Source organism: Nymphalis io, chromosome 8 (genome assembly GCF_905147045.1).
Source record: "Nymphalis io chromosome 8, ilAglIoxx1.1, whole genome shotgun sequence".
Lineage (NCBI taxonomy): Eukaryota > Metazoa > Arthropoda > Insecta > Lepidoptera > Nymphalidae > Nymphalis > Nymphalis io.
Window position 1 is genome coordinate 4,380,361 of NC_065895.1, and position 21,078 is coordinate 4,401,438.

Consider the following 21,078-nt stretch of genomic DNA (forward strand, 5'->3'; position numbering starts at 1 on the left):
CGCAACCTTTTTGCGCCTGATATCTTACACATAAAAATTTTGCACTTCAAAACGACCTTTTAATACTCACAAACCAACAACCAAAAAATATTAAGGTAAACAAAAGTAGCAATTTAAAATATAAGAGCATTTCTCTAAGGTCCAAGTAAAAGTTTAAGAAAATATTTTTGTTCGCAAAACTAACACAAGATTATCTCATCTGTGCTATTGACATAACCCGGAGCAGTGACCGGTAGATCGGAATTCAAACAATCGCTGACTCACAGTTCGCAGCGGAAGGCACGTACGTGCACCATTTAATACTCTCCAAACCAGGGATAGTATTTATGTCTCAGAGGAAACGCTGATTTCATAAAACTTATCGAGGTTAACTAGCGCAACCCAAATCCGGAATATTATGTAAAAATAACATTGCAATTAAAGTTTGCATTCACGAATCGAATGAATAAGCCAAAATGGTCTAGTGGCTAAAACAAGTGAATGTTAACCGAAGATTGCGGGTTCGAACTGGAGCAAGCTATTATTTTCATGCGCTTAAATTCATTTCTTGCTGATGTGAAGATAACCTGCATGTTTTAGATGAAATTCTGCCGCATGTTTATAAAGCAAGCCGCAATGGTGGAATGACCTCTAAACCTTCTCCTATTTAGAAGAAGGCTCTAGTTAGAAAAAGGCTTTCCGCCGTTTATAATTGTTCTGTTATATAGTTTGGTAAGAATTAATCACCATCATCCTGTTCTCGTCCACTGCTGGACATAGGACTCTCCAATAAGTCACCACTAAGCTGAGAATTGAAACTTTACAATAAATTAATCAAATTTATATTACCATTAAAATTTGCTGTTTCTGTATGTTGTTTTTTTTAAATAATTTTATATATTCATTTGGAAATTATAACCTATCAAATTGTAAAAGTTCTAGGTAAATATGATTAGTAGTTACTGCGATTATGACTCTGGACAAAAAATAACAAAACTTAAATATTGTTTACAATATAAATAGATGAGTGTGTATATTGTTTTTTTGCTGATATCTGGTATTGAATACATGAAATAAAATATGACCGCCTATAATATTATAAAAATCCGACCGCCAAAAAAACTCACCGATCACTTTGTAAAAAATATAAACGAACAATAAGATTATTTGTTTTGAACTGCTATATCTGAAATAATATTATTAAACGTATTTTAAGCTCATAGTAAAAAATGAAACCTTATTTTCATCAACGACAAAATAAGCGTAGGTTTTTATTTAAATATTTAAATTCGCTCTCGTGAAATCCATTTATACTTCTACTGTTTTTAAACAAAAGACTTCATTAAAAATAATACGTTGAATTTCCCTGATATAATTAATGTAAGTAGGACTGCTAAACGTGCAAATTATAACCATCTCATTGTCTCATCGCTTATTACGACATCTCATGATTATATGAAAACAATCGCGTCGTTTTGTAGTTTGACAAACTCAGCATTAAAATTTAGGTATCGTGTGACAGTGTAGTTGAAGTTAGCTTGTGTTTTGACTGGGAAGCACTGGGGTATGACTGAGCGTCACCGCTTTTGCCTGGAGTCACGTAGGGATCTCGTGTTTACAAGTAGAGCAGGGCCTCCGCTCCATGTATTCGATGGAAAAAAGTTATTTAGCTTGACACTTAAACTTTTTATTAGTGTTTTAGCTTCTATTGCCTGATGCAATAACAGTGTGTATTTTTACAAAATCAACGGGTTCTTCTACGCAGATTCTCTAAAAATCTAATATTGATATTTAGTTTAAATTAAAAAATCTATATCTTATAGAGTTTTGTAAAATTAATTAATTATTATAAAATATATTAATATTAAAATAAAATTAATAGTGTATTTGCCATAATCGTATAAGAAAGTAACCACTTAATTATAAAAGCAAATCTTCATAAATTAATGATTTCCTGACAAACCAGTCGTTGTTCTTGAATCAATAAAACATGTGAATCCCAAAAGGCTTCCATGATGGCTTCCATGCATTTGATATGACGGGTCTTCACGCCTGCGTCGATCAGGCCGTAACACTTTCCAGTAAAGATTTCAACATACTCGAGTTACGGGAGTATCGTTTCACAGGAAATAGAATCTCGTATCCGGTGAAGGAACTAGTTGAATGTTATAAAGTCAACATTCAACAAGGTTTCATTCAACCAAAAAGAAAAAATATGGAGTCTAAGAATATAGTCGCATGTTATTGTAAAAAACTGCTATAGTACAAAATTGATACTGTGAATTTGACATTATTAATGCAGTAACCTCGATATCGTAGTCGTGAAGCAGACATCGACTTTGTAGATTGTTTTACTCTGGCGAAACGAATATTTTTCCATGCGGGAACGCTTTATTTTGCTACGCTTTTATATTTTTGAATTCGATATTTTACCTTGGAAACAATAAAGATAAATTACTGACATTTACGTAGAATGTTTATTTCGATAAATGCAAAAAGGCTAATTTTTTTTTAATAAATACGAAATAAATAAAAATATATCTTAATTCCACTTATCAAGTTTTATTAAAATATACTCACTGTCATACAGTGACAAATATCATACCAAAAACTATTTGTGTTGCTCGTGTTTTTTTTACATTATTTCAGTAATTTTTCATACCAAGTTATCTTTAATTTACTACAGTCGTGTGTGTAGGTTAGCTTTATCTCCTTATCTGTTTACTTGTCAAGCCACTTACGATAGCTCTTTCGTAACAATTGTCATCATCTTCACTTCAACCAGTAATAAGTTTGCTTCAAGACTCTCCATAAATATAGATTGTTCATCAAATTAATTCTTATTCGAGATTTAAAATTCTATAAGAATTCTAATTCCGCATTAGTTATTTTACATTTTTTTAAACGACTTAAAAAAAAGTTCTTAATTTTTCGTTACGTATATTTTTTTGTTTAAAAATTTATTTTAACGGTTATATTTGCGTTGGGTTCAGTATAGCTTCAAAGTTTCATATCAATTTTTCATAAAATTTTGGATTTATTATCTTTTTTATTTTTTAAATATAAAAATAAAATTCTTAAATTGAGTCGTATTTGACGTTAAACGCCTATCGTATTAATGTATATAACATTGAATGATAAACGATGTCGTCTCACAATATATTCCAGTAATATCATGACTCGATTCCAAGTCCGGTTGAAAGTCATTGGACATTCCCAGTTTTTGTTATTATCATGTAATTGTACAGAGATTAGTCAATGATTTTAGTATGTGGCTTTTTAAATGACCTTATAAACAAGGCTGTCTTTTTTTAGAATCATGTTGTAAAATCAATAGTCGTGCATTTATTGACGTCACCATGGGGGAAATATACGTATTATGTAACATAACTCGAATATCCTACTGCTTGACAAGGGTTTACTTTCTTCTCTAGCAGAACGTTTGAGTTTTACTAAGTCGCTCCACAGCAACTTGGCTTATAAAAACGTCTCAGAATACATCACAGTGCTTTTCTTACCACTGCGTTTCTAATGAATTATAATCAAATTAATCAAGTTAACCATTAGAGAGATTTTTGTGCGAATATGAACCCGAGATCTTCGGTCCAAGTCTCGTGATCTATGACTGTGGACCATCTTATGACCATGTCTTTATGTTCTAAAATTCATGTCACAACTCGATTCCAACTCATTGGGAATATCCCATTATAAACTATAATGCTTAGTCAGTCACAGTGTGTTTGACAAGGTTTTATAAATTACCTAATTTTTGCATTTGTTTTCATCGTATAGGTACACATTTATTAGGATATATATATTATTAGGATAGTGTAGACCATGATAGAGAACTGAATATCACGATCCCATTGAAAATAAATCAAGTACCGTAAAGAATAGACATTCTCTTAGTAGTGAAACGGCAATGCAATCCAGTCACGACGCAGAACTATACAGTCCTTTCAATTAATTTGTCGTACAAATGACCTTTTGAAATTCACCAACTGCATCGTCGTTTAATAGTATTTCTTTCAACTGTTTACAATAGCAAAGTCTATCGAATTGTAATTATGATAAGAATATAATGAACGATATTACAAGAGTAGCTTTACTTATTATTTTATTATAAATATCTTTTTTTTTTTTTCAGTAGTCGAGAATTTAAATCGAGAACTTAGTCTCCTTAACCTTAAGTAGCCTTTTTTTAAAATTTTAATTGCATATTTGTATTTAATTTTGTTTTAATTTTTCATTTTAAACTTCTGTTTCTGTTATAATTAAAAAAAAATATAGGACCATTTTCAAATTATTTAAAAAATATTTTATTAACCGTTGATTGAAGGTTTTGTTGGAAATAATAAATCGAAGACTATAATGGAAATAATAAATAAAACATGAAACAAGTGGTAAACAAACAGCATTTTGACCAGTTTGGTTAGAAAACGTAAAAAAAATCCTTGAAGTTGTCAAAGACAAATGCGTTTTTTTAACATAAATCACATTCAGAGTGTAATGCTATTTGACCTATTTTCTTAAATCTGTTGCTATTTATGGCTTTATAATAAAAAACAATTTAATAAAGGTTAAGAAAATAAACAATAACATTTATATATTATTGTACAGTCAGATATAATATAAACGTAGGCGTTGAATCCGTAGCCATTTTTTATTCTAAATAACTTTTACGTTTAAGTTTTAATGACGTATCAACCAAATATGAGCTTTTTAATATGCATAAGGGGATAATAAAGAGGAAAATTAATGTTACCCGATCTGTTGTTAATTACCGCACAGGTAGATATATAATATTAATATTACACGCAAATGTTCGGTTCAAGGTTGATTTGTCGCAACATACTGACATTGCATTTAATTATTGCATTAATGAGAGGTTAGCTAAAATTTTGTTTATAATTGACATAATATAATATATTATAAATAAAATGAAATCGCTTGTTTTATAATAAACTTATATACGTTATTAACGTTATTAAAGTCAATAAAAAATACATACACACATTTTATTTCGATATTTGAAATGTGTAAGCGCGCATATTTATTACTTTAGCATTAAAATATAAAAAGCGTTTCATTTTTTAATATAATATTTGTATTTACATAAGAATTATTTACTTACATTCGGGGTTTAAATTAGTATATATAAATAAAATAAATAATAGTTGCGGTATAAATCACGACGCGGAATGGTGGCAAGAATTTCAGGGGAATTCCCCTTTGGATCGCAATTCCTATTCACTGGGAAAATGTCAACCAGCATTCCCTTCACCAGCGAACCCTAAATTTACTTGTGTACGAATTCTACCCGGTATCAAAATTGAGAATAAGAACTAGACATTACCGTTGTTTCAAATATCGTACAAATAGTTTAAATCTACTAACTTACTTCATATTTTGTTTGAATTTCTATGAAAATTTATGTAATCATAGTATTTTCATTAAAGTGATCAAATGTAAATGAGACTTCCTTTTAAAGTAGATAAGATATCCCATAGCAATAAACAACTTAAAAAGCTTAGGCATGTTGCACATTGATAATGCGTTGCCAACCGTGGGAACCAATTTGTCTTAAATAAAAGTAATGTGGAACAATTCTTCAGTTACATGCGAAGCCGTAATTTCGTTGACTAACTACTATAGTAAACAGTTCTTAATCGAACTAACCGATATAACACTCAATTAGTTCATTAACGTGTTCTTAGTAACAAAAACCACTACTAAAACATGTTCGAAGCTCAAACAGAACCTGACCAAACACGCTCCCCTCCCACAATGTCTAGCACTCCCTCTAGGAAACTGCTGCACTTTAATGAATTAAAGTTGAAGCAAGTCTAATTTAAGTCATTCTATAATTTTCCAAACTTATGAAGCGCTTTCCGGTTCCTAAGTTTGAGAAGAGTGGTAAATCTTTGTCAGCCATTTTGTTGGTGCGTTAAAATGGCAAAACAAGCATGAAAATAAATGACCCGACTCGACCTATATATCTTAAACGTAAATCTTCACGTGGAGGTACATTTGGGTTATCGCATCTTGTCATTTACAACACAAAAGTGATCGTATGATTCTATTCTTTGAAATCTTACTATTTTAAGCATCCTTATTGTAAGCATTGTGAAGGAAATATTAATTTGTTCGGTGTTATTAATATTTATGATCTGTATTGTTGTGTGTTTAAGATGTATAAAGGTTATTTTTTTCTACAAAATACCTAGTTAGTAGTCTCTTAGAGAGAGGGGACAGTCGCACCGGGTCTCACTTGGCACAGAGGTTGTCCATTGCCATACAGCGCGGAAATGCAGCCTGCATTATGGGCAGCTTTGCGTCGGGTGGGAATCGGGAGGTAAAAGGGGAAAAAATAACATTATATAAAATACAAATAATATTGAACTAAAATACCTAGTAAAGTTGAACATCCATAAACCTTTGTATATAATATTATAGACATATGAATTCATCTTGTCACCTTAAGTTTGGCAACTATATTAAGAAAAACGAATCGTCAAAAATTGTCTAATTGACCCTTATTTTTTTTTATTGAAATACAATCTGTCGTTTTCACACCCTGTCCGTTATTTATAGCCAATTCCAATTAAAGAACTTGAGATAAACAAACCTTAGATTCAAATATTCCATGCGATTTGCTAATAACTGTTATGTTATATATATATATATATATATATATATATATATATATATATAACATAACAGTATATATATATATATATATATATATCTATAATGAAAAAAGGGTGTAGTCGCGTCAATAAAATGTCAAAGTTGTTTATTTATCTTTACTCCTCGTGTGGTTGGAATATGCTATAGACAATAGAAAATCTTCAATTTACCATTAACTATCTGCTAACAAACAGCTATAATAAGCAATGTAACTAACACTTAATTGTATAATGAAGCCCAAACAATTTGACGAAATTATAGGTCTTCAATAAAATGGAAGGATAAAATGGCAAGGGAGTTTAAAATACCGGTAACTTGTTAGTAACATAAAAAATATATATAAAGCGTTTCATTATGGGATTAATTTTGCACTCAACGTTATCTCTTATTTAACGATTGTTAATGCTTCGAAGCGATGACATTGTATAAAGAAATGTGAGTTACGATGTTTTAACAAAATAACAAATTTAGAAAGTAACAAGAGAAACGGCTAAAATCGTTTTAAGTTATACATACAATTTTGTCGCACTAAATGCAATATTAATTAAACTTCATATTATAGTATGAATAAAACATATATAACGCACAATTAATTAACTAATGTAGGTATAATAAAGTTTCGTTAATTCTAGAACAACAACAGAGTTGCAAATTTGTTTCAAATATCTAAAATTATAATCTATTCGTACATAATAAATTGATCTTAGACGAGACGATTTTCTATTGTTGTAAAAATAAATCAGAAAAGAGACGACGACAATACAAAAAGATTAAAGAGAATTATAAATAACACGTGCCTGAAGCCTTAGACGACAAAGCGTAGACAGTTACAAGTAGAGATTTTGCATGATTTTTGACGATGCAAATGTGGAACAATTAGCTACACGTTCCACTCACGTCATTATCTTTTTTAAAACAACCTTTAAGATTTTTTTTAATTTCTATAATGCGCAAGATGTCAAAATTAACGTCTTTTTTGTTTTATAAAGTAAAATACCAACCAGTATAAACACAAATTAAGCGCATGGACGTTTAGTAAAGCCTGGATTTGTACCAGCAATCATCAGTTAAGATTCACGTGTTCTCGGCTATTTATTTTATAAATATTATATAAATAAGTATATTATTTGATAAATGTTTAAAAGTAAAAGTGTTATATTCGTCTCTTATTAACTGTCATTGTTATTTGCATCAAGACTAGATAATGTCACGATTATCACCAACGTGGGGGTTGGATAAATAACGAAATTCCATGATAAACGGCAATAAAGTCAGTTGTTTGATAATATTGGCCTTGTCTATTTCGTATTGTAATTCTGTCTTCCCGAACTCCGGAGTCCTTGAATTTAGTATATAGATAAAACCAAGACATTCGAAACTTGTTTTTGATAAAACTGAATAAAATATTCCATTTATCATTTAATGTTTTATTAATATTATAAAGTAAAATAATCATAATGTGTTTTTGAGGGTTTTTTATGCAAATAAAAAAAAACTAAAATTCAGCAGCCAAAGTTACTAATAATATCATTGGTCTTTAGAAGTAATCTAATCCTAGGCAAGGATAAAGTGCTCAAAGCTTTTCATGAATTTCTTTCATTAAACATCAAAATGTGTTTACTTTCGTACTTCGGAGCACTAGAAATGCATTTATATATGTATATGACAGTTGTACTATGTAAGTAGATTCGATGGAAACAACAAATGGGCGGATTCGGTTACATTAAACGACAGAGAACAAGATGCAATGGGACTGTAATTACGAAATTATAACCGGATATGACGTAAACAGCTTCCTTAGTTGCTATAAATACATACATTTACACGCCTTTACACGTCAGTAGTGAATACGACCTCTCCTAGTGGCTGGGTCCATAACTTAGGTCATGATATATATTCTTATGTACGTATGTATATCACTTAATTCCTTCTAAACGGCTGGACCAATATCGATAATTTTTTTCGTGTTAAGTTTAAGTGGGGGCTTGAGCCCTGGATGGTTTAGAATGGACCCGGTAGGTGTCACTTCGCTTGATTTCCAAGATTTTTTTTAACAACAAAAATAACCACACATACAAAGTCTTTGTTAACATCGCATAAATAATAGTAATAACGTTAATTAAGCACTTGACGAATGAAATTTGATAAGCACAACAATTTCAACAAACATAAGTATTTCTGCTTACAGCCTACCTTGACGAATATTCACAAATAAAATACGGTATAATATATTTATCGTGTTTTAACTAAAAACTTTTTTACTTTCAACTTTTTGTTTTTGAACCAATTATGAAGAAGATTTATTTAAAATAAAAAACTAGAGAAACAATAAACCGTCATAAGCGCTTAAAAATTTAAACAAACTAATATCAAATAACAGACATTAAATAATATTAGTGCAATTAATTAATTTAATAGTTATAATTTTAAACAAACTTTGCTTCCTATTAGCCGATATGAAGTAACGGTATTATTATGTAAATATTCGTACGAAGGTCGAAGCGAAAACCGGTACAGTAGTAAATAATATAACAGGATGTAACTTTTTGCCAGTACCAGTGCTATTGATCTGGGTTACAAAAAACAGTAAACAGCAAGAACTTACTTTCATTACAAACTGGATTACTATCTCGCTGCATAAAAATAAATTTGACGACAAAAGAGCCACGTAAAGAAAGTCATAACCGGTCTTTTTTTAATTGTACTTTAAACAATTTTGTAATAAAATTTTTACATTTAAATTAAGTAAGATTAAGCGGATGTATCATTTTGAATACTATAAGTAGGTTTAGGTACCTATTTATGTAGTATACAAATAGTAAATACATATTAGTTCACACGATTCCCAAATTCAAATAGACAAAATTATCGTGCCAAAATCCCTAACAGTCTAAAGACCGTCTAATTGGCAATTTAAAGTCACCGTTCTTAACATCTGCTGTATCACCCCAAATATGTAATTTACTTTTTATCAAAGTTTTTTAATCCCTCAGAAAGAAATGACACGTTTACGCAGGTAAAAAAAAGGTGTAGTATTTCAAAATAAAATATTGCTATTTCATCGTACAACCTAAGATCTTAATAACATTCCTTGTCCTTCATATACTTATTATTAGACTTGCAATGTGAATGTCTTCTAATAATAGCGCTGTACGGTTTTCTGAGGTTTGAACGCTGACATTAACGTGGAGCTGAGCGTCTTATTTATTTAAAATTCTTATTTGGAAAGGTGAACAAACCCATAAACCTTTGACTTTAACTAAATTGGCAAACACCCGTGTCAACTGCACGTAACATTTTATTACCATTAGGTATCACGCATGTTGGGAGAAATCGACAATTAGCTTCGAATCGGCTGACGATCGATGCGTATACTTGTTAGCCGAAGCAAATCGAATACAATTTTATGTGAAACCATGCTTTGTAACATTATTTCAATGTATTTTAAAGTTTATAGTGAAACTTTCACTTTGCTTTTAAAATATAAAACAATGACAATTATTCGGTACTTCTAATTTTATTCTTTCAATTATTGATAGAAACACATGTATTCGACGTATAATCGTCAAGCTTTAGTTCAATACAAATATAGTGATCAATTCATAATTTACGTAATAAAATTTTGATTATTGGCAAACCGGTTTTTGTGCGGTCCTATCACGACAACATTTTTACGTGTTTCACGTCTTACGACAAATTGCGGAGTATAGCAAGCTGAGGTCATCATTTTTGCACCTCATACTTATAAATAAAGTGGGATGATCTAACTGGCGTATATAATATGCAATACGGCATATGAACCATATATATGTAAAGTTTATCTTAAATGATATTATTTTCAACTATTAGGTTAAAACTTAATTTCTTTAATAAAAATTGAAAATAATAAACGTGAGTGCATAAATTATATACACTATAATAAATATGCAATTAACTTTATTATTATAAAATTAAAATCAGTGCACCAACGCATCTGATATTAACTGAAAAAAATAAATTGTGTCCATTTCTTATGAGAAATGTGGAAAATCTCTTTGATTGACAATTATATAAGATTTTGTATCAAAATCACTAGAAAATAATAACAATTATTTATTTTTAAATCTGCAACTTCAAATAATTAATTAAAATTTTCCTTCTTACTATAATTCCTGATAACATTTATAATTTACAAGTAAATATGAATTAGGTATTTGTTATAATAAATCATCTTGACCCGTGCTCCTGATAACATAAGATTTATTCAATTATAAGTACTGTAGATATTATTAAATTATTTTATCATTGAAAATTTGTTTTGCACTATTCTGTCTTTTTAAAGCAACAGTTTGAATTGAGACAATGAGAGCTTCAATGGATAAAGTCAAATCCATCAAGAACACTAATGACTTGTAATCAATTTACAAGTCAATTAGAGTTTACAATTGATTGGAAACTAAATGAGAAATGAAGGATACACAAAATGTTTATGATAGAAACAGACAACATTAAGAAAGACAATATGATAACATTTTTTTGTCAATTGCAGTTTGTATTGTGTAAGTTTAATATTTTTAAGTTACTAAAATAAGTATTCTATGTACTCACCGGCTCGAGGTGATATAGGTAGGGCAGGTTTTGGTGCTGAATTGGAGCATAATCGGCCTATCTTCGTAGGTGGTTTCAAACCAGATGGTTTTGCGAATGTTGTAGGCCGAACAGCTTCAGATCTTGGAATTGCTGAGGCTGTAGTGCTTGCTATTGAAGCTGCTTCTGATGATGTTGATGATGGTGCAGTGGGTTGAATACCCTCCACAGATGATTCTGACTTTTCATTCATCTTGATGCACTTTTTACACTTTCGTTTTAAATCGAATTATTTCTTCGGCGTCATAATAATCAGACTACTAAATCAGCTAATCTATTAAAATAACTAAAAGTATAAACATCGAAAACTTACTCAAAATCGCTACGCTACTCAAAATCTCTCGCGACTATTAAACTAAAAATACCCGAGTTCCGGCGCAATAAGAGGACACGCAATCTGGATCACGGCCATAACGCAAGCATAAATGTAAATAAATCTTATTCACGTTTTTTGCAAATAATCTTATTGTTTTCGAAATATGGTAACAATGTGAATAAGTATTCACGTGTTACTTTATCTTATAAACGTCTCGAGTAAATATTATACATAAATCGATACTGGCAAGCACTATAATAGAAATATATAACTGCATACCTGGACTGAAGAAATAGAGCACAAAGTGCTTTCCGTGACTTAAGAAAAACTCGCGAAATTTTTACCGCTCATCAGACCAGCTGAGCTTGACAACGTTATCACTACACGTAAATCGACACAATTTTTTAAATTTATTTAAATATTTTCTATTCAAGATTAAATTCAATTTCACTCTTCAAATATTAATGATAAATCAATATAAATAAAATTCAATATTTAAAAATCAAACAATAGAAAACGAGAAAGACACTCGCACAACACAAAAATTACAACACTGTTTTATATACATTGAAGCATGGTACTTGAAAGGTGCAAATTTGCATTTTGTAATACATTGCTACTCATCTTAGGCATGTTTACTCTAGTTCAGAAACAAAATTACATATTATGAAATAAAATTGACACTTGTTCATTATGACACTATATTATTTAAATGGTCACGATTTCTAAAGTATGCTATTTATTTACTGTTACTTTTTGCAACTACAAATAATACAAATTTTATGACAATTTAATTTTATTGTTTATAGTATTTAAACAGTCTTTGTTACCTATATTTTCCTGATATAATTGTCATGTGTCAAATAAAATAAACGTATGTCAGTTGTCAGTCCAAGAAATAAAATTTTATGGAAAGATTGTAAATTTACCATATATTATAACCCAACAAAATGTTTAATAAGATTGTGTAGTTTTTAAAGCTTTTAAAAAATGAAACTCGTTTTTAAAAACATAGAAAAAGATGGCAGTGGGTTAGTAGCTTTGCGAACACATAAAATATGTTACAATACAATAAACCACTCTTTCAATTTTTATATTTTTTTTTAATCAGGAGTATTGCTCTCATACCAGAGGAATCTGAGGATATATGGCATGCCTACAACCTCATTGCTGAAGGAGATGCAGTTACTGCCTCAACTGTTCGAAAAGTACAAACCGAGTCTTCCACTGGATCTTCTACAAGTAACAGAGTTCGGACGACCCTCACTATAAGCGTTGAGACTATCGATTTTGATACTCAAGCTTGTGTGCTGCGCCTCAAAGGCCGTAACATTGTTGAAAACCAATATGTGAAGGTATTCTTTCCTAAATAGCATCTTTTATGTTAAAGTATTTTATCCTTTAGTTTTTAATGGACGGATATGTATATGCTTTTCTAAAAATAAAAAAAAAAACACTAAACTATATGTTTTTTTTCAAGTGATACAATCATTTTTCAGATGGGAGCATATCACACATTGGATTTAGAGTTAAATAGAAAGTTTACCTTGCGCAAACCACTATGGGATTCTGTAGCTTTAGAGCGGGTGGAGATGGCCTGCGATCCTGCTGCAAGTGCAGATGTCGCAGCAGTGGTGATGCAGGAAGGCTTGGCACATGTGTGTCTCATTACACCCTCCATGACATTAGTCAGATCCAAGATAGATGTAACTATACCAAGGAAACGTAAGGGATTTGTCCAGCAACATGAAAAGGTACAAGCTGATTTAGAATAAATTATTTAATTATTATAATAAAATTGTAATAATTAATTAATAAAGTAAATAAATATTTTTAAACTAGTTTACATAACTCATAAAATGCTTTTAATTTTTCTCACAGATAGTAGAATTGGCTAATTGACACTTAATTTGTTTTATTGTAACTAGTGCCTGTCATCTTCATACATAACACTACTATCTATTCTGAATCTTGTGTAAAAAGTAGCAACCTAATGGTAGCTTTTGAATTATGCCTCGTAGACAATTCTACTATCTGTAAGCAAATAAATAGATCCATGAATATAGTTACCGAGCATTAATTAAACTAAAATAGGTACAGAGCTATTTCTATATGTAAATTTTATTGAACTGTGATATATAATTTATAATAGTTAAGTAATTATTGGTTTTATTTAACATCAATATTTAATTTCAGGGCTTAAACAAATTTTATGAAGCAGTTATGCAAGGAATTTTGAGGCATATCGATTTCAGTATAGTAAAATGTGTGATTGTAGCATCTCCTGGATTTGTAAAAGATCAGTTTTTTGATTACATGATTCAACAGGCTATCAAAACTGATAATAAGTTGCTCCTTGAAAATAAATCCAAATTTTTGCTTGTCAAAGCATCCTCTGGGTTTAAACATTCTTTAAAAGGTATTATTTTTTTAATTACATATTTTAGACTGTATTTAGTGCATATAAGTTGAAGTTTATGTAATTTCATAGATAAAGTCTACCAATGTCTGACATAAAATAAATTTATTACATTTCTCTTATCACACAAATATAAAAAGGTAAGTTATCTTTATTAAATATAGAAGTCTGAAAAAACTAAAATACACTAAGCAGTTTTTTGGATTAGTGGTCATAATTATAATTATTTATAAAACATACAATAACATTAATAACATTATATTTTTATTTGAAATGGCTTGGTGGCAAATGTCTCAAACATGTGCCATCAGCAAAACAGCAGTACTTGTTATTGTTGTGTTCTGGTTTGAAGGGTGAGTGAGCCAGTGTAATTACAGGCACAAGACACATAATATCTTAGTTCCCAAGGTTGGTGGTGCATTGGCAATGTAAGCGATGGTTAATATTTCTTACAACGCCAATGTCTATGGGCATTTGTGACCACTTACCATCAGGTGGCCCATATGCTTGTCTGCCATACTATTCTATAAAAAAATTAAAAAAAAAAAACATTTAAAGTCTTTGTTTTAAAGAGGTACTTCAAGAACCATCTGTTTTGAATAAGATATCTGATACAAAAGCTGCGAGTGAAGTCAAATTGTTGGAAAGTTTCTATACTATGTTACAATTGGAACCAGCCAAAGCTTTCTATGGGAAAAAACACATTGAAAGGGCCAATGAAGCAATGGCTATTGAAACACTCATGATTTCAGATAAATTATTCAGGTAATGACAGTTTTTCTTTATATGTAGTGTATAAAACAATTTTCAACAATGTTATCAACTTATTATCAACTAGCTCTGCCTGCAGTTTCAAAATATTTAATTTTATTTTTTAATAATTCCATCTGATATACAGTTGAGACAACCTTTTTATTATTAATTTAATTTAGTTAGTATTTTGACAAAAAGTTTTCTAGGCTAGTAGTCTATATTATATTGTGCATTTTAGTATGCAAACTTTATCTAGGCTAGGACAGAGCATTCATTGCTTAGGAGCTGCTGTTTATAACTCCATATTTAAAATATTATCAATTTCATAACTATTTATGATTTCATGACTATGTATATATGAGTATTAAACCATATAATACTGAAATAATTTTTTTTATTCCTCAGGTGTCAAGATATTCAGAAACGAAAGGAATATGTGTCTATAGTGGACTCGTCTAGAGAGAATGGTAGTGATGTAAGAATATTTTCAAGCATGCATGTGTCTGGTGAACGTAAGTAAAAATAACTGCTTGACAATGTTATGTTATGAAACAACATGTGGAAGTGCACAATCCCTTTTTTCACTAAAACCTGTGAGGACTGTTTGTATATATTTCATACGACATTTTTAGAACAATATATATGATGTATGATGTATATATATTGAATGGTTGAAGTGCAAATGGATCTAGCGAGTCAATTAAACCCTGTGTCCAACACCTCACAAGACGATTAATAAATCAATCCAAATAGGTTTTTCAAAATTCAAAATATATACACCTACCATACTAAATAATTCATTTTTAAATACCGATAAAACAAATGTTTTTACCTGAATTTTTTAAAGCATGAATATTAAATTTAAATTAACAATAGTAGTCTTGTAACCAATACTGCTTCTAATTATTTTTTGAAATCACTTTAGAATGGAAAAAATGATACCAATCAAAAACTGAGATCCTTGCCGTTTGAAGAATGAAATATTTAATATGCTAATATATTGTTCGATTACAATATTTGTCGTATTTTTTTTCATAGAATAGGAAGGGGGATGAGCAATGGGCCACCTAATGGTAAGTGGTCATCAACGTTCATAGACATTGGCATTGTAAGAAATGTTAACAATCGCTTACATCACCAATGCGCCACCAACCTTGGGAACTAAGATGTTATGACCCTTGTGCCCGTAATTGCACTGGCTTACTCACCCTTCAAACCGGAACACAACAATACCAAGTACAGCTGTTTTGTTTCATCTGATGAGTGGGTGGTACCTACCCAGAAGAGCTTGCACAAAGCTCTACCACCAGTAGATATATGTATAGTATATGTCGTATAGTAAATTACTTTGGGGTAATAATAAAAATATTTTTCTTAGTAGCTACTATATAGCTACGAAGGATTTAGTATATAAGCGTACGCAGGCGGCAGAGTGGGGGCACGACGGCATTACTTACCGACGAGGCACGTCAATAGATGTTTCACCTTTCACATTAAAATATATTAATAGCATATAGTATATCAGAATAATATATATATTTTAAAAAGCGTGCAGTTAGGATTTACTGATTTTTATGCAGAACATTCAGATTTAATATATATATTTTTTATATCATTTTAATATAATCTATTATATTTATAGATTTAATTGTTTATAGTTGTAATGGTAAATGGTTATAGTGGTTTTTCTCGGTAGAACATAAATTTCGAATCACTGGTAACTCACTCCTTGTACGGCGATGTCGCCTCCATGACCAATGCATGACCATTGTTTATGTTTCACTGACAAAATCATGATCACTATTCACGCTGTAATCATTAGATAGTTTGACCCCTAAAGAATTGCTAGACTTGTGACAATTTACTTTTTGTTTACTATTGATCCAAAATAGGTAAACAGAAAATCCAAATTTATTGCCTGTCCGTTAAAAGTAGTAGCATCGTCTATGTTAAATTATGCACAATTCTTGAATTCATATTTAACTTGAAACAGATTAATTTATTTCTCGCATTGTTTCACAGTTTTTTTTATATATGTATGTATATAGTTAAGAGGTAAATTGACCAACTGATGGTAAGTGGTCACCAACGCCATTGTCACCGTTATGTTGGCAGTGTAAAAATATGTGAATCATTCTATATACAATCAAACATAGGAACTAAGATGTTAGGTATGTCCTTTGTTATTTACGCAGCAATTATATATGCATTGGAGCAGCGTGATGGAATAAGCTCCAAACCTTCTCCTCAAAAGGGAGAGGAGGCCTTAGCCCAGCAGTGGGACATTCACAGGCTGTTACTGTATTTACGCAGCTTACTTTGAAGACTCATCAAAGTACCGAAACATAGCAATACAAATTATTATTGTTTGGCAGTGAAACAATTGGAGAGTGCGAGATACCTACTAAGACGGGATTGCAATGACATTTTTAGGGTGTTATTGAAATATTAGAATTTAAACACGCTTTATATCGTGGTCGGGCTTTATATAAGCCAGTAGTAGTAGGAGTTTAGTTAGGTACTCATTCATCACATATTTTACCGCTAAACAGCAATACTTAAACAACTTAAGGGGTGAGTCAGCCAGGGTAACAGGCAAAACGGACATAACATGTTAGTTCCTAAGGTTGGTGGCGCATTGGCAATGTATTAATGGTTAATATTTCTAACAGTGCCAATGTCTATGCGCAGTGATGACCTAAGTGGTCATCACCATCAAATGACCCATTTCACTGTCTGCCTAGCTACTTCAGACAGAAATAAAGAGTACGGTAAATACAAAGATTTGTTAAGTGATGTCATATTAAGATAATTATTTTATTTATTGTATGAAATTGTTTGTATAATTATAAATGTTTTTTTTCAGAACTGGATCAATTAACAGGAATAGCTGCAATTCTACGTTTTCCAATGCCAGAGCTTGAGGAGAGCGATGAAGAAGATAGTGACGCCGAATCTGATTAGGATATTGTAAAATCAATCACATTTGTTATAAATTTGAAATGTTGCTGCCTTTTGATAAATTTAATGTTTATCGTTGTTATATTTATGTTGACTTGTTTCATAAATTAGAATTAATTTCTAAGTTAAACTCCTTAATATTTAGGGGATATATTAAGTTATTTTTACAATTTTCAACGAGATCCTTGCAATCATTTATTGATATATCATAATTATAATGTATGTTGCAAAACAAAATTCCAAAAAATATTAAGTAAGAAATGCAAATAAAATATGATTTACAGTAAAGTTTATTTATTTTTTAAATTACGTGGAAGCAGCTTCTAACATTTGCATTTTCTGTTTACGTTTTTCAACTTTTTTTTCTTCTTTAACTTTTTCGTCATGAAGACGCCTCTTTTTCCTCAGAAGCCAGATGTCCTTCTTTCTTTTCTCTTGGCCTGCCTTCATGCTCTTATACAGGTTCCTGTGTTTCTTCCTTACCAGTTTTTCCCTTAACCTGAATGCTTGTTTATCTTCTATTTCTTTTTGATAAGGATTTTCTTTGAAAGTGACACCAGTAGTAACAGCCATAGCTTTTTTCTAAAATGAAAAATGGAAAGTCAAATGTACTTAAAATTTGTATTACAGATAATTCAATTTCATTATATAATGTCAAACATGTATAATGTATTATATAACAAACTTGTTTTAGTGAAAGTTGCGGATAATTTTGAAATTTATATAAGAAATAAAATAAATAATGTACTTTTGTTTTTAAGCTTAAGCTTTCTATTTACCTTTTCCTTGGCCAGTTTCTTTTTTTCTGGATCAACATCGTCATCACTTTCGTCTTCAGACTGCGAATCCTGTTCAACTTCTTGTTGGTATTGTTTTGTGAGTGCTTTTTCAGCATCTTCCTCATCACTCTCCTCTTTCTCTTCTTTCTCTTCATCGCTGTCTTCTTCAATTTCTTCTTCTGAAGGACCATCTTCACCTAAGCACCAATATATTATTAGCATTTTTTTATTTTAAAACATTAGAAAAAAAATCATCATATTTTTATTATAAGACTACTTATTATTGAAATTAATTTTTTAAGAGCCTAAAAATTTTAATTTTAATTTTAAGCCTTGAAATTTATGTAATATGAAGGTTTTATGTGAATATGTATTATAATAATTAATAATGATTATCATGAAACTTACTCAAGGGTTTGAAATTAGGATCATTGAGTGCTCTTGCCTCAGGAGGTATGTAAACTTGATCCTTTGTCTTATCAACAAATGGTGACAAGTGTGGCGGTAAAACTGCACCCATTAAGTATTTATTTATTGGAAGCAGAGTTCTTGTATTGACACTGTCAAACACCCATTGAGGTTGAATATAATACCGGGAGAGATATTGCTTGTCCATAGTGGGTCTATCAACAATTTGATAAGCGATTGATTCATCTGTTTCATCAAAAGTGGCTCCAACAAAATGGTTTCGGTCCCAAGACACCTCACCACCAAAACAACGAATTATAAATACCAGAGGCTCTCTTGGAACTTCTCTATTAATAAAGAATTTAAGGCCTTTGAACATTGTCTTCAATTTTTTTACTTTTTCAGCTTCCAATTTCGCCTCCTCCAATTTCTGTGGATCTGTATCTTCTGTATTGAAAATATCAATCTCTGGCAGTTCCTCTACTTCATTTGCACCTGCTATTCGAGCAACTGAAATGTTCATAGCAGCTATTCTTTCTGACACATAAGCCCTTTCATCAACAAGATCTTTTTCTGTATCTGCATTAAATGCTGCAGTTAGTTTCGGTGGATAAACGAGATTTAGAGAATGATATAGTTTAAAATTAACAAAACCCAGCATCATTATGTAAAATTCTACAAATGTTGACATTATTTTGAAATCAACTTCATCTTTACTTTGTGGCTGAAAAATATAGAGATTGAAAATTAATAAGCAATAATGAAGGTTTGCTATTTTATTGGCATATAACTATGATAATAATTTTGTATGAGTGCCTTTAATGTAAAAAAGTTAGGAGAACATACTTGGAATGAGAAGTGATGTGGTACAATCCATGTTATTATTTGTCCTTCGAGTTCTGCTTGATAGTAATAACCTTTTACTGAAACAAATACTTTACGAAGGGCCTTTGCAGCTATTACTGCATGCATAAACTCTACAGTTAGTCTTCGACAGAGAAGCGACTGGTCCGGAGGCACTCTCTTGAGGGATGGAAATGTACTAAACAAGAAGCATAGTGTCAAACAGTCATCAAGATCTCTCAAAGCATCTACAAATGTTGGGTATCTTTCTTTAACTATATGATCAATATTTATTTCTGGGTAGTCTCTGAAGTACTTTTTCATCTTTTGATATTCTCGCATAGCACGAGCTTTGCGAATTTTTTGTTGAAAGACCTAAAATTATAGAAGCATTTTAATATTAATCACAAATAATTTTACATAAGATCTACCTATTATTTTACTTACCTTTAATTCTCGCAATTTCCATATTATTGGTTCGTGTAACAAGAACTTTATATCTTTAGTGTGGTATAAGGTTTTGATACCGCCAGCTCCTTTTTGGGCTCTTTTGCGGTTACGAGGTTCACGAGGATAAATGCCTTTAAGAATGCAAATGCGTCGAAAGTCTTTTAGAGTAAGCTGGAGTTTTTTTAAGGCAGCTTTTCTGGTCATAAACTGTGCTCCTTCTCCCGACGAATACTAAAATATAGTAAAGGTTAACGTAAGGTTGTCTTCACGACCAAAAAATATAATGTTGATCAACACGTGTTAGAATTGTTGGTTATTAGTAAACATACCTTCTTCTTCTTCTTTGCAACCATTTTTAACTAATGGGTAGTATAACAAGTACTATTAACTATTTTCCAATAGTTTATGTTATTAAATATAGAAATATATGAACATTTTCAATATGATGGTTGCAGCGCAAATGCAATAAAGCATGCGCAGAACATAAAGAAAGCTGTCAGTTTCGGTTGTCATGTGTCACATTTTTTGTCATTGACATTAGTCGCTTCACAGATCTTTCTATCTTTTATTTTCGTTTCGAAACAAACCCACGTTATAAAGTTTTACATTATACAAATATGTCGTTTAGGTTTGTACTCTGATGAAAAATCCTAGTGTGTGATTTTGAGGTGTTGCCGCTCGCGCCGCTATCTTGGTTGAAAGGTGCCAAGATCCTTTTTTTTCAATATTGACCCTAACGTTTGATCCTACGACTAAAAACGTTTTTTTTTTATACAGAATAGGTAGACGGATGAGCACATGGGCCACCTGATGGTAAGTGGTCACCAACGCCCATAGATATTGGCATTGTAAAA

The 21,078-nt window shown here is 30.8% G+C and overlaps 3 protein-coding genes across 9 annotated transcripts in view; 1 reads left to right on the plus strand and 2 right to left on the minus strand.

The window, feature by feature from the left end:
* Positions 1-12,144, minus strand: part of LOC126769866 (CAP-Gly domain-containing linker protein 1) — a 49,337-nt gene extending 37,193 nt beyond the window's left edge. For 4 of the 6 annotated variants that reach the window (XM_050488799.1, XM_050488797.1, XM_050488795.1 and 1 more), the window contains exons 1-2: positions 11,891-12,143; positions 11,257-11,569 (exon numbers count right to left, since the gene is read on the minus strand). In XM_050488799.1, the coding sequence (XP_050344756.1) occupies positions 11,257-11,488 (232 nt within the window). In that variant the 5' untranslated portion in view covers positions 11,489-11,569; positions 11,891-12,143. Of the gene's footprint in view, positions 1-11,256; positions 11,570-11,890 lie in introns of all 6 variants that reach the window. The other 2 variants (XM_050488796.1, XM_050488794.1) reach the window with 1 other exon arrangement.
* Positions 12,145-12,497: 353 nt separating this feature from the next.
* Positions 12,498-18,032, plus strand: LOC126769870 (protein pelota). Of its 2 annotated transcripts, none has more exons than XM_050488813.1 (7): positions 12,498-12,642; positions 12,723-12,966; positions 13,111-13,365; positions 13,808-14,030; positions 14,603-14,795; positions 15,189-15,295; positions 17,650-18,032. In XM_050488813.1, the coding sequence occupies exons 1-7, from the start codon at positions 12,602-12,604 to the stop codon at positions 17,745-17,747; spliced, it is 1,161 nt and encodes a 386-aa protein (XP_050344770.1). In that variant the 5' UTR covers positions 12,498-12,601; the 3' UTR covers positions 17,748-18,032. The 2 variants fall into 2 exon arrangements, with proteins under 2 accessions (XP_050344770.1, XP_050344771.1); XM_050488814.1 differs by having other exon boundaries at positions 15,189-15,258.
* Positions 18,022-20,738, minus strand: LOC126769869 (pescadillo homolog). The gene is made up of 6 exons (XM_050488812.1): positions 20,554-20,738; positions 20,222-20,455; positions 19,778-20,149; positions 18,932-19,655; positions 18,524-18,720; positions 18,022-18,326 (listed from the first exon to the last, which is right to left on the minus strand). The coding sequence occupies exons 1-6, from the start codon at positions 20,575-20,577 to the stop codon at positions 18,051-18,053; spliced, it is 1,827 nt and encodes a 608-aa protein (XP_050344769.1). The 5' UTR covers positions 20,578-20,738; the 3' UTR covers positions 18,022-18,050.
* Between the last annotated feature and the right edge of the window lie 340 nt (positions 20,739-21,078).

What these genes read in the sequence shown, in the direction of transcription:
- LOC126769870 (XM_050488813.1), top strand. Translation starts at nt 12,602, where the DNA reads ATGAAACTCGTTTTTAAAAACATAGAAAAAGATGGCAGTGG. An exon ending in TTGTCCAGCAACATGAAAAG is followed by an intron (nt 13,366 to 13,807) that starts GTACAAGCTGAT and finishes ATTTAATTTCAG; the next exon opens with GGCTTAAACAAATTTTATGA. An exon ending in ATTTCAGATAAATTATTCAG is followed by an intron (nt 14,796 to 15,188) that starts GTAATGACAGTT and finishes TTTATTCCTCAG; the next exon opens with GTGTCAAGATATTCAGAAAC.
- LOC126769869 (XM_050488812.1), bottom strand. Translation starts at nt 20,577, where the DNA reads ATGGTTGCAAAGAAGAAGAAGAAG. An exon ending in CACATCACTTCTCATTCCAA is followed by an intron (nt 19,656 to 19,777) that starts GTATGTTCTCCT and finishes TATATTTTTCAG; the next exon opens with CCACAAAGTAAAGATGAAGT. An exon ending in TCCTAATTTCAAACCCTTGA is followed by an intron (nt 18,721 to 18,931) that starts GTAAGTTTCATG and finishes ATTGGTGCTTAG; the next exon opens with GTGAAGATGGTCCTTCAGAA.